The sequence below is a fragment of the Phaseolus vulgaris genome, chromosome 11 (genome assembly GCF_000499845.2).
Source record: "Phaseolus vulgaris cultivar G19833 chromosome 11, P. vulgaris v2.0, whole genome shotgun sequence".
Classification (NCBI taxonomy): domain Eukaryota; kingdom Viridiplantae; phylum Streptophyta; class Magnoliopsida; order Fabales; family Fabaceae; genus Phaseolus; species Phaseolus vulgaris.
The window spans coordinates 52,534,056-52,547,580 of record NC_023749.2 but is presented as its reverse complement, the minus strand read 5'-3'; the positions used below and the strand labels follow the sequence as shown (position 1 = coordinate 52,547,580).

The following is a 13,525-nucleotide window of genomic DNA, read 5'->3' as shown; positions in this document are numbered from 1 at the left end:
GAAAGATTTAGAAGTTCACTGAAAAATCTTTAGATTTGAGTAAAACGCAGTCGTTCCTAGTTTCGTTCCTTTCTCTTTCCCGCGCCGCGCTAGGGGTTCTTTCTTTCCTAATCCCAACCAAAATTTGGGGTTTAGGGTTTTCCTCTCTTCTCTGCAATCCAATTTCTTGCATTGCTCCATCTCTGTTTCTCTTTCTCTCACAATCCAGTGACAATGATGTACAATGATCCGCAGCATCAGCAGCACCAGCAGCACCAGCAGCACCCGTACCAGCAGCAGCCGCCGCATTTCCACCACCAGCCGCCGGGTCAGGAGTTCCACCGCGGACCTCCGCCGTCATCGCAGCCGCCGCCGGTGATGCGGCAAGGCTCCGCTTCGTCGACGAACATCGCCCCCGAGTTTCACCACCCGGGCCCCGGAGGACCCCCACCTCCTCATTACGATGGTTCGGTTTTGCTTGCTCTTCCTCCAATTGCTACTTGTAATCATGGTTACGTGAACCTGAAAAATTGTTTGCTGTTTTTGTGATTTCATGTAAATGTGGTGCTATTAGGCATGCATCTGAGAGAGAGGCAGGCTTTTTAGAGAGAAAGATTGTTTAGAGAGAGAATCTTTAGAGAATTGTTTTGAGAGAAACAACTTGAGAGAAAATATTTTAGAAAAAGAGAGTTTTTAAATAGATTTTTTTAAAACTTAATCAAAGAAGAGTTTATTTGGCTAAGTAATGCATGTACTAGCTGGATCGAAGAGCTAGTGTTTTTTTTTTTTAAAATTTGACTTCTTCTGAGTGTTGTATAACTGTAATGAAGGAGTGAGTTGTGAGCTTGAGTTGTGGATAAAACCCTTTTTGGGATTAGGGTTTCTTTGGTTGACTAGAAGTATGTACGAATTAAAATGGAGTATGTGTGATGTGGGTTTGGTATGACTTGAGTTAGCAATGTTTTAGAGGTGGTTAAGGGAACGTAGTGCAAATGAGTCGAGGTGAATGAGTGTAATTGAAGAATGCTTAAGGTGAAATGTGTGATAATGCGTGTGCCAAACACAAACAAAAGTTGTTAAAGACAAATTACATGACTTCTATGCTTGATGGGGGGAGGGGAATGTTTGGCAGTGAATTTGTGACAAGAGAGTTCACAAGAGACTGATGAAAAATTGAGATTGCCAAGGTGGTTGATTCCCATTCAAGAATCCTTGGGAAGTTAAAATGCATAAAACAAACTCTGAAGACTGAGGACAAATGTGTTAGGGAGATAGTTGGGCCAGTGGCCTTTCTGAGGAGAAGATATAAATTTGTTTAAAGTCTTATGGTCATGCGAGGAGCTGAACAACTAAGACTTGAACTTTAACTTTAAAAGCTCATTAGAATCTTCTAAAGATGTGGCTTAAAATGTTTGCCATAATTTGATTTACTAGGTTTGATATGGAATTAAGAATTGTTCTTTGTGACCTTATTTTCTTTTGATGGAATGAATAATATTTTTCTCTGTGGATCTCATCTCTCCATATATTATTATACTTCAGTTTAGTGCTTGTGTGGATATATTGTTTTTTCCCATGAATAGTTTTTCCTTTATTGTTTCCTTTTGAATGAAAATTGCGTTCTCTATTGCACGTAGAAGAAAAGATGATTCTTGAGGTTTTTTGAAAAATGTCTATCCTCGTTTTATTTTAGTTCAAGGCGTTAAATTTTTAAATCCTCTAAGATTTAAATTCGTGGAAATTTTAGGGTGACTGTTCTGATTTAACAATGAATGGCTTTTGCAGTTCACGGTGATAGTCATGGTGCAAAAAGAATACGAAAACTTACTCAAAGGAAAGCAGTTGATTATACAAGCACAGTCGTGCGCTATATGCAGGTAATGATTACTGGTTAATAACTAATGGACTTGCCCATTATTCAGTAATACACACCCATAGCTGTATTGTTAAATATTTTTATTCTTTCATCTTCATCTGTGTCATTACAATTTGAAATTTATGGGTAATCTGTATCTGCCTTTAGATTCGTATGTGGCAGCGGGATTCAAGGGATAGGACAGTACTGCAACCTACCCCAGCAGCAGCAATTGATGTCAGTGAGCCTCGTTTTGGTTTTCTGCTTATTTTATCTGTTTTAAGTTTGTATGTTCTTTCCCCTATTCAATTAATATAGCTTGATAGGTTTTAAGATTTTTTTTTTAATTTTAGTGATCAATAATTCCTTTCACTAGACACTGACCATATACTATTTTTCATGCAGATGTTGCCAGCAGTTGGCTATCCAGACAACCCATCCACGAGCTTTGCTGCTAAATTTGTTCATACATCTCTAAATAAAAATCGTTGCCCCATTAATCGCGTTCTTGTAAGTTATATGAATGGCATGATATAATATCTTATGCAGATTATCAGTTACTTACTGATGTACCAGCTGTATGTTTTTATTCTTTCAAACATTTTTGGAAAGAAGCTGATTCTCATTTGAATTGATTTTGCTATTTTAGGGTGCTGGAGTAGTATGAGATATGCTTTTTCACTTGTGTATATCAATGCTAAATTTTGCTGTCATTTTTTTTCAAATGTTTACCATGTATTAAACAAAATAGGCATTCTGTTAATTTATTCTCAAAATTTGGATTGAATTAACAAATAATATTGTTTAATTGATGTCACTTATTTAGTAAAATAATAAGTCAATAACATGTTAAATATGGTTCCTGTTCAATTTTATAGTTGTTACTCACATGTTTCCTTTTGATTCTTTGATAAGCTTGCTATATAAAAATGGTTTACACCTTTACAATTGCATAATTTAGCTGTTATTACAAATTGCAGTCTGCCTGCTCCTTTTGACAATTTATTTGACTGCTGTATACACTATATAATCTGTGTGCCACATCATTGTGTTATTTTATTGGATTTTTATTGTGAGATTATTGTGCACAATGCTGTATTATATTGAGTTGCAGCTGGACACATTTGTTTCTATTAGGCCTTTCAATTAGTTTAGGAAGATGAAACTTGTGCATTTTTATTTTTTGATTGTGTCGCTGAATTGCATTTGACTTTGTTATGTGACATCACTGTTTGATTTTCAAAAATAGTGGACTCCAACAGGCCGCCGACTTATTACTGGCTCACAGACTGGGGAATTCACTCTTTGGAATGGACAATCTTTTAATTTTGAAATGATTCTTCAGGTACATAACTTGAATTATCATCTCTACATTATTATTGTAGTCATCAGTTGTTAAAACCATAAGTCAAATGTGGATTTTTAAACACATGCAGGCTCATGATCAAGCAATCAGGTCCATGGTCTGGAGTCACAATGACAACTGGATGGTCTCTGGTGACGATGGAGGCGCAATAAAGTATATACATATTTGAATATATTATGTTTTCAGCTTTATATCTCATATATTTATACCTAATTATATGTATTTGAATGTGTGGCGTATTTTTAGGTATTGGCAGAACAACATGAACAATGTTAAAGCCAACAAATCTGCTCATAAAGAATCAGTCCGTGACTTAAGGTGGATGTTTTATTTGAGAAAAAGTAATTGTAACATGCTGAAGGTGATGGCTTCTGTAACTTTTTTATAAACAGTTTCTGTAGGACAGATTTGAAGTTTTGTTCATGCTCCGACGATACCACAGTTAAGGTTTGGGATTTTGCACGTTGTCAGGAAGAGTGCTCATTAACTGGTAATGTGCTTTGGATGGACGATATCTGAAAATTAGTTACATGTCTCTTATCTGCTTGGTGTGCTTAAATATTTGTTGGGTTCTTACTACCAGTAATATTTTCTTAATCTCTGCTTTATTTTTTAGGCTTCTTAATTAGTAATTACAGATTGTGTTGCTTTGGGTACTTAAAATTGAATCTCTTTATGTTAAATAACTGTTTTTGTTTCTGGATGTTGAGTTGTTGGGTTGTCAATGGTAGAGGAATTGTAAGTTTTAAAATAGAGGAGGATCTGTTTAATTTTCAAGTAATTCATGGCATCGGTTGCCTCCTTCTGTTTGAGCTGGTGTGAGTCGAATTATTCTCATTATTACAGCTCATTCTCATCTTATTTGTTGTGTGCTGTGTGGATGACTATTTTCAATCCTGTTGGAGATCTCACATTGATCAGAGATATGATTATATTATATTTTATAAGTGAGTTGTGTGGTTGAGTTAGACTTAAAACTACTTTTTAAGATGATATCAGAGTTTATCTTAGTGTGGTTTGTTCAGCCTAGTGTGCCACTTGCAATCAAACCACCCACAAATATCTATTCTCACACTTGAGATGTCCAACCCTTTGTGAGAGGGTGTGTTGAAAATCCCACATAGACTAGAGATGCGGTCAAATTCTACTATGTAAGTGACTGCAAACTTCATCTCACAAACCAATTTTTTGATATTGAGTTAGGTTTAAACTCTACTTTCTAAGAAATGTCTAACAAAGGTTTGCATCTTTGAATTTTCCTGGACACTCAATTATTCTTCTAGAATGTTATATTTTTTGTTAGTTTTTCTCCAACCAATTTGATGTGATTACCCAATTAGTTCCTTGGTTTATATTTCAAAAGTCTTAATCTATGTTGTGTTTAGGGATGACAAATAAACCTGTACCTGCGGGTATTGTTTGAACCTATTTTAATGTTGATAGGGAAATACTTGAATTGATTGGGTATGAGTATGAGTAATTCCTGATAAGAATGAGGATGGGATACAAATTTCATACCTCTCGAGAATCAAGAACAAAGATGAATGAGTTTTTACTTTGGGGATGAGGACGGGTATTGTCAAACCCGCTCCTGCCCGACCTTGTTGCCATCCCTAGTTGTGTTCATACTTTATATTGTTTTGTTGTCTGTTTTGAAACCCTAACCTTAGATTTATCATTGTGGCATTTGAACTCAGCCAGGCCATGGTTGGGATGTGAAGAGTGTTGACTGGCATCCTACAAAATCCCTATTAGTATCAGGCAGGTGCTTTAAACATTTCTTTTATGAAATTTCTCAAGATTGTCAATTTCAATGAATTAATTACATGTCCCATTTGGTTTTCACAATGCAGGTGGTAAAGACAATCTTGTGAAACTTTGGGACGCCAAAACAGGGAAAGAGCTTTGCTCATTGTGAGTGTAAACATTAGTGCTGATTTCTATTGTTTCATGTGTTTGCTTGTGTTTATAGATTCATATTTCTGTCATGCAGTCATGGGCACAAAAATACTGTGCTATGTGTCAAATGGAATCAAAATGGCAACTGGGTGTTAACAGCTTCAAAGGATCAAATAATAAAGGTTAATGCGACCAATTATTGGATCCTTAATATGCATTTGTTTGTTTTTATTTTGAATTGTTATGTAAAACCTTTGAGGATTCTGAGTTATTTTCTATACTGATCAATCTTTCTTTCAATTTTTACTGTAGCAATGTGCTTTTGATTTATTTCTTTGTAACTTTCTCTTTATTGCTCCTTGCTCCCCATTTTTTTTTACTTGATCCTGCCCCCTTTTGGCTTATTATACAGTTAAGATAAAAATAAGAAGAGTGATTTTGAGGCAATATTTTGTAGCGCACCATATTCAATTAAATGATATATACACACAGATATTTAATACAGGATACAGTTTGCATGAAGAGTAAATAAACAGTTAAACTCTCTTAATTTTCCTAAATATAATGAACTAAAGCTAAAGAAAGTGAGATAGTAATTCGGTTGTTTATAACTCCATATGTATGCATTACCTATCCCTGAGTACCAGTATTCATATGTACTTTGTATTTACAGCTTTATGACATAAGAGCCATGAAGGAGCTTGAATCATTCCGTGGACATCGCAAGGATGTTACTGGTTAGTGACGTATCTTTCTCTTGGAATAAGAATGGAAGGATAGTTTAAGATATCTTGAAATAAATATCATGACTGCTTAGAAGGTATATGATGATAAAAACAGGATTGTCACCATAAATTCTTCAGCCAAAACAACCTAACGCTGACATTGAAACATTGGTTTGATGTCATTTTTTTACTTTGGATTTAGGAAAGTTCATTGTTACATATAGGCTCTTTCATAAATTTTTGAAAACCTATGTTAGGTTATAGTGTGCCACTCAATTATCACATTGAATGTTTATGAGATTGCAACTAATGCAACTTTGAAAGCTTTTGGCTTCCTAGGAAAGAAACTTACAGTTCCACATGTTATGCAGCATGCATGAACTAAGTTACTTAAATTGTTGCTTAATGTTTGATGTAGGGTAAATGATGCTTTCTCTAATACTTCTGCAACCGTGATAAAATGGAATATAATTTTTCTGACTTTTGACACTTGTTAGCTTTGGCGTGGCATCCATTCCATGAAGAGTACTTTGTGAGTGGGAGTTATGATGGTTCCATCTTCCATTGGCTTGTCGGGTAAATTTGTTTTCTCAGTTACTGTCTTCTCTCTCTGCAGTTCTTACATTATTTTGTACAATGTTTTGTTTTCCTCATCATCCCTGTTTTTATCAGTTTTATTTGGTTGTGATTTTTCTGTTATTTTTCAAGTTGATTGAATTCATGGTCTCTTTGAGAGTAGACAACTTATAGTTAAGCGCTTAATTAATAAGTACTTATCATGTAAACAATTGGATATGTTTTTATAATCATAGAGAAAATAACGTTAAAGTTTTTTTGTATAACTTGTAAGCTGTTTTCATAAGTTATTCTGCTGGACTAATTTGAAAATAGCTTACCAACATTTCAAAAGCTGCTTTAATTAGCTCTCCCAAACACTATGCAAGTGCTTATGTCATAAATATGTCCAAATAAGTTGTAAATCATCTATTCTAAAGTAACGGGTCTTCAAATTAGTTGTCACAACTTTTTAAATTAAATTTGGGGAAAACTATTGGTTACTGTCATAGCATTAAGGTATGTGTGTTTTGCTCCATTAGAAATGTCTGCTGAATTTGAGCTAATGTCACAGACTGAACTTGGGTGAAAAATATCAGCTATTTTTTTAGTTGTAGCTCTGGTAAGTTGGTTTATCACAATTTTTTTTATAGCTTCTTAAACAAAGGGCTGTTTCTGTCTTTTATCTTTCAGTTTATATGTATAGAAAGATAATGCTTAAGTAGGTAGGTCTAAAACAGTTCACCTTGGAAAAACAGATGTTTGTTAGTTCAGATTTTTTCCCAATATTCTGTAAACTTAATTCCTTGTATTTTATATATTGCGTATTGTCTTGATTTATGATTATTACATTTACAATGTATATACAGGCATGACACTCCCCAAATTGAAATTGCCAATGCTCATGATAATAACGTGTGGGATCTTGCATGGCATCCTATTGGATACCTTCTGTGCAGGTGAACTTTCCATTTCTCTCTGCAATAGCATCTTTAATTTAATACATAATAATACATAATGGAATTTATGCTGTCTCTTAGCTTTTCGGATTACCAATGTTCTAAAGCTTGTGATGCATTTATACTACCTGTCTTTCTTTTATACTAAATCAATAACCTTCTGTTTTTCAAATGTTTTCCAAATTCAAAAGTACTACATTCTAAAGGAATTTGGGAAGAACCTGACAGATATCATAACAGATATCATAATTTGTTTGAGGATCCTTTTGAAGGTTTTGGTTTTTGCGTTATTACAGTTTCTGTAATAATATCCAAAATAATGATACTGTAGTAGTTACAATTACAATAAGATTTTGCAGTTATATAAACTTTCCTGAAATTGTTTTTGGGCATTTGGTAATCCTTTTATTGATCTGTTGGTAAACGTAAAGAATGCAATTGCTGATAACTAAGTTACTGGACCATCGTATTTTCTTCTACAGTGGCAGCAGTGATCATACAACAAAGTTTTGGTGCAGAAATAGACCAGGAGACACTCTTCGTGATAGATTTAACCCTGGCATGCAAGGTTTGTTCAATCCTTTAGAGGCAAAACAACATATATTTCTATTTTCTTCAGAATCAAATCATTAAACCTTTCAGTATCAATTTTCATCTAAATATTGAACTGTATAGTTTGAAGGTTTTGGATTGTTTTACTCTTCAACATTTCATGGTAATGTAAATCCCTTATAAATGCACTCTATTAGTATAAACTTTTGCTTTAAACTTGAGGTAGAGATTGCAATATTTCAAGGCTTTTTGGTAGGATGGAGAGAACTATGGATGGTAGTTCTTTTAGTTAGGAACAGTGTATGTTTTGAGTGACAACTGATTTATGAAGTGTGACATTTGTTTGGATACCCGTCAGGATATGCTGACCCAAATCCTGTTGCTGGTCGGGTGGGTGGTAATTTTCCAATGGCTGAAGGCCCAACAACTCCAGGACCATTTGCCCCTGGGTTAACTCGAAATGATGGCACCATTCCAGGTGTTGGAGTTGCAATGCCCTTATCTATTCCTTCTCTTGACATGCCTCAAGGAGAGCAGAAGCAGCCCCATCCTGTTTCAATGGGCGCTCCTCCTCTTCCCCCAGGTCCTCATCCCTCTCTTCTTGGTCCCAACCAACAACAACCATACCAACAGAATCCTCAGCAGATGCCGCCACAACATCAACACCAGGGTCTACCACAGCAGATGGGTCCTTTGCCTATGCCTCCTAATATGCCACAATTACAGCACCCTTCCCATTCACCCATGGTCCCTCACCAGCATTTACCTCGCCCTCCTCCCCAAATGCCTATTGGCATGCCAGGATCTATACCAGGGATTTCATCAGTGCCTACATCACATCCGATGCCAATGCCTGGCCCTATGGTACGAGTTCCTTGTAACTTTTCTCGTATTCTGATTTTTCCTTTAAAATATTGTAAAGTTATCCTGGAGTGGTAGATTGTATTAGTGGTGGCTGTATTGGGCTGGATATTTGATGTTTTTTGTTGATCTTTCATAGGATTAGCATGATAAAAATGTATCTTTTCTTTATCTTGTGGAAGGGAGTTGGAAAATGTCTTTACAGTTTTAAGAAGGTACAAAATTTCCCCTTGTTTTGGTGTTTCTTAAGGCTTGTTTGGTTTGAGAAATGTTTTTTTGTTTTCATTTGTTTCAGAAATGATTACAAATGTGCTATCTCACATTTACTTTGTTTCTTTGAGGATTTGTATTGAAATTAACCCAGGCAGCCAAGATACATAAGTCAAAATACAACACGCCCAACATTGTTTCCAAACACATGCACAACATTAACGAAACATTCAAATTACTAATTACACATCCGTACATATACATAAAAATAGTCAATATATGATTGTAATTTTCAAAATATAGTTATGATTATGATCATAACAAGGATAGTTACACATCTTTCCCCCATCCATAGCTGTATCTTAGCTAAAATGGAGCTGTATTGTGTAATTTATTTTGAGAATATAAAAAATAATGGTTCTTTATTGGGTATGTATCAGGACGACACATATCCAGCAGTGTTGGATGTAGTTGGAAATGATGAATTCTGCTTTTTGGAGTAGGAAATAGAAACCATCTTCCTGTAGCTATGGTGTCATGATGCTTTCTGTGTGCACTACAATATATATATGTTTCCACATTCAGACCATAACAAAGTAACAGTTCAAGTTATTTGGTGGACTTTTCTGTGATAAGGAGATGATTTAATCAGTGGAGAATAATATTTGTTTGCTAGCCAGTAGAGGCATCATTTTTTGTGGGAGACTATAATAAGAAATCTAACCATTTAATTGTATGCTAATTTGATATGTCAGGGTGGATAAGATCTCTGTACTTAGGTTTGATGCACATTTAATAGAACCATTTATTTATTTATTTTTCACTTCAGGGGATGCAAATGCCACAAGGTCCTTATGTGGGCATGAATCAAATGCACTCAGGATCCTTGCCTACTAGTGGAGGGCCACCACTTGGTGGTTTTCCAGGCAACATGCCTAATATTCCAGGCCCATCAAATGCCAATTATTCTCAAGGTGCTTCATTTAACAGACCTCAAGGTGGCCAAATGCCTTTGATGCAAGGGTATAATCCTTATCAGGTAAGTTAGCATGTTGCTTTGTGAACTACTTGTTACTTCATGCTAAGTTTTTCAAAAGTTGAAACTTCTGTTGTTCTTTATCCTATTCCTTATGTTGTGTTTTGATAGAGTTATTATACATGTCAAAGTAAAAATATTTCTCTGTTGCATTAACCACTTCCATCTCCCCACTCAGCATTTCCATTTCTAACTTCTAACACTGCTGATCATTCATTTGGTGCTCTTAATGCTTTAAATTATGATAAATGCAAATAAAGCCATCTGCCTTCTGAGTTATGAGACGACTTGGAAGGACCCCTGTTCATTCTATCAGTAGATGTTCTCCTGATGTCGTGAAAGGAAGTGTAGTTCAGCTGGATCACATGTTTCAGATGTACACATTATTAGTAAGAAAACTGAAAGTTCTGAAAAATGAATCAAAATGCAAACAAAATCTGAAGACAGGGATTGAAACTTGGAAAAAGGTCCATTTACAAAGAAAAGGAGCACACTTCCAGCTTCTTGGAGTTACTCCAACTGACAATTTTCCTTTTTTTTTTCTCATTCTCTTGGTGTTTACTTGTTATGAAACTGTGATTTACTTTCACATGGATTCTCAACTGACATTACATTGCTCCAAATATAGTATATGCATTCCATTTTCTAATACAAGATTAGATGAATTTGTTGGTTGTTGATGCTAACTTTTACATGATGCATCATATTTCTGTTTCTCTTGATGATTAATTAATTCCTGTTTTATTTCTTGCAGTCTGGCAATCAATCTGGGATGCCTCCAAACGTACAACCCTAGAATAGGAAATTTCTTCCATCTTTCATAGCTGTAATTTTATCCACTGTGATTTCGGTTCTTTTCTGTGTAATTCATGTTTTGTTCTGCTTCTGAAGTTTCACAGAGAAATTGCGATCTCTTTTCTTACTGTTAATTATTTTTTACTTTTTCCTTTCGATGTGAATGCTTTCGTCTTTTAGTCAAGGTTTACAGTTAATTTATGAAGACGTAGTTTACATTCTCACATTATTAATCACATCTAATTTTTTATTTATGTAATTTCCTATGAATTTCACTTTTCTTTAATTTGATCATATATTCAACGTACAAAATAAAGATTTTATAATGAACAAACATTTGAGAGTGATATAACTTAATCTACTTCTAAGCAAAAGAGGACATGTTATTCTTAATTTTTTTATGTTTTAAATTGAGTTATATATAAGAATTAACCTTTACAAACTAAATCAACTTATTAAACCTTTAAATACATTTAAAAATAAATCATAAAATATATTAGTAACATTTTCTTTGCAAAAAATACTAAAAATGAAAGTGAACAATTTGTTTATTCTTCAAAACTTTATCTCCATGTCCAAGTTGGTGAAACCATTATTTTCTAAATCATTTAACCTAAGATCACTTTTGATGTCTACACTTTCATGGATATTTACTTTTAGTCCCGTAAAATTTTAATTATATGTTCGTTTTTACATAGTTCTAAAATTAAGTAATCTATGTTACATCATTATTAATAAATTACTTACTATTTATTCCTCAAAAACATGTTTAACAAACTTTAATGCTATTTTGCAAAACAAAAGGATTAGTTATGTACTAGATTTTTTATAAAAAAAAGTTCAAGATTCCGTTCACAAATTATATAAAAACTGTAGCCAAGTTTTGTTTAAACTTAGTTTTATAAAAGGGGTTCTTGTTTGTATTTTTAAACATTATTTTTATCATTTTGGCTAAAGTATCTTAAGAATCAAAATAAATAAATAAAACTTAATAAAATTTTAAAACCACAAATTTATTTAATTTTGTAATTAAAAATATAATAGCTAGAGATAAAATAATTTATTTTAAAAAAATAGCAGAGGTTGAAGCAGAATGCTGATGATGCAGATCAGAAGCTTAATGTGTGAAAATATGCATCATCTGCTGCTATGAAAAATGCTTTGATGGATCTTTGTTTGAGATTCACAATAAAGTTTCTGCATGCTAGCTAAAACTCAAATTCAATTAAGGTATGAACTTTCTTTCAGTTTCTGTTATGATAGCATCGATCAATCCCCACAATCTAATAGATGTATTTTTCGTTTTGTTTTGTAAGCTGTTGTTTTTAAAAAATATTTCATTTGATTGAAGGAGGAAAGAATATATAAACTGTCATTGACCTCGACTCTTAGACGATGTAAGAGTATATTCGTGGTACTTGAACAAATCACGATATAAACTGTCATTGATCTGTTTATGGACGTGCCTCCTTACCTGGGTGCAAACAACATATAAAAGTACTTGTGTGAATTTTTTCAACGCAATACGGACCTAGAATAAAATTGCCGAAAGTACGGCGAAATTTCACAAGTTTCGGTAGATGATAGCCTTGGTTTTCAATAAAATTTATGAAAAATTCTCCCGAAATAGTTTTTTCCTAAAATTCCACGTAAGAATCTCGACTGAATTTGGGACAAAACGAGACAAATTTCAGATCAAACGGATGAGTATACACGCACGAAAAAAATCAAAGAGTTTCACACACAAACGAACCTTCCTTTCGGCACTGGCAGTGATGAATAAAAAATTTATCGCAAATCCCGTTTTCGAATTTGGGGCTCAAATCTCAGCCAAAACTCAGTAGACACAATGAAGAATGACTGGTAAAAATTTCAGACCAAAATACACAAGGAGTAAGGCGTAGTAAGTCCCAGACTGAGAGTGAACAAAACTGGTCTTCCGAACACAAAACGTCATGACTTTTCTTCCTCGTATTTTTTTTGTGTGATCTGTTTATGGACGTGCCTCCTTACCTGGGTGCAAAAAACATATGAAAGTACTTTTGTGAATTTTTTCAACGCAATACGGATCCAGAATAAAATTGCTGAAAGTAGGGCGAAATTTCACAAGTTTCGGTAGATGATAGCCTTGGTTTTCAACAAAATTTATGAACAATTCTCCCGAAATAATTTTTTCCTGAAATTCCACGTTAGAATCTCGATTGAATTTGGGACAAAACACGACAAATTTCAGGACAAACGGATGAGTATTCACCCACGAAAAAAATCAAACAATTTCACACACAAACGAACCTTCGATTCGGCCATGGCAGTGATGAATAAAAACCTTATTCCATATTTTGTGGGACAAATTCGGGTCTCAAATCTCAGCCAAAATTCAGTAGGCACAATGGCGAATGACTGGTAAAAATGTCAGAAAAAATAACCCAAGGAATAAGGCGTACTAAGTCCCAGAGCGAGAGTGAACAAAACTGGTTTTCCGAAACCAAAACATCCTGGCTTTTCTTCCCCGTATCTTCTTTTTGTGATGTGTTTATGGACGTGCCTCCTTACCTGGGTGCAAACAACATATGAAAGTACTTGTATGAATTTTTCAACGCAGTACGAACCCAAAATAAAATTGCCGAAAGTAGGGCGAAATTTCACAAGTTTTGGTAGAGGATAGCCTTGGTTTGCACAAAATTTCTGAAAAATTCTCCTGAAATAGTTTTTTCCTGAAATTTGACGTAACAA

General features: G+C 34.3%; 1 protein-coding gene across 1 annotated transcript; it reads left to right on the top strand.

The window, feature by feature from the left end:
* LOC137819996 (flowering time control protein FY) lies at window positions 1–10,997 on the top strand. The gene is made up of 18 exons (XM_068623775.1): window positions 1–445; window positions 1,765–1,856; window positions 2,003–2,071; window positions 2,240–2,344; window positions 3,084–3,179; window positions 3,271–3,353; window positions 3,447–3,518; window positions 3,593–3,690; window positions 4,902–4,961; window positions 5,054–5,114; window positions 5,194–5,281; window positions 5,773–5,836; window positions 6,322–6,400; window positions 7,249–7,338; window positions 7,821–7,906; window positions 8,249–8,754; window positions 9,791–10,000; window positions 10,752–10,997. The coding sequence occupies exons 1-18, from the start codon at window positions 214–216 to the stop codon at window positions 10,791–10,793; spliced, it is 2,133 nt and encodes a 710-aa protein (XP_068479876.1). The 5' UTR covers window positions 1–213; the 3' UTR covers window positions 10,794–10,997.
* The last annotated feature ends 2,528 nt before the right edge of the window (window positions 10,998–13,525 follow it).

What these genes read in the sequence shown, in the direction of transcription:
- LOC137819996 (XM_068623775.1), top strand. Translation starts at nt 214, where the DNA reads ATGATGTACAATGATCCGCAGCATCAGCAGCACCAGCAGCACCAGCAG. An exon ending in ACATCGCAAGGATGTTACTG is followed by an intron (nt 5,837 to 6,321) that starts GTTAGTGACGTA and finishes GACACTTGTTAG; the next exon opens with CTTTGGCGTGGCATCCATTC. An exon ending in ATCTTCCATTGGCTTGTCGG is followed by an intron (nt 6,401 to 7,248) that starts GTAAATTTGTTT and finishes ATGTATATACAG; the next exon opens with GCATGACACTCCCCAAATTG.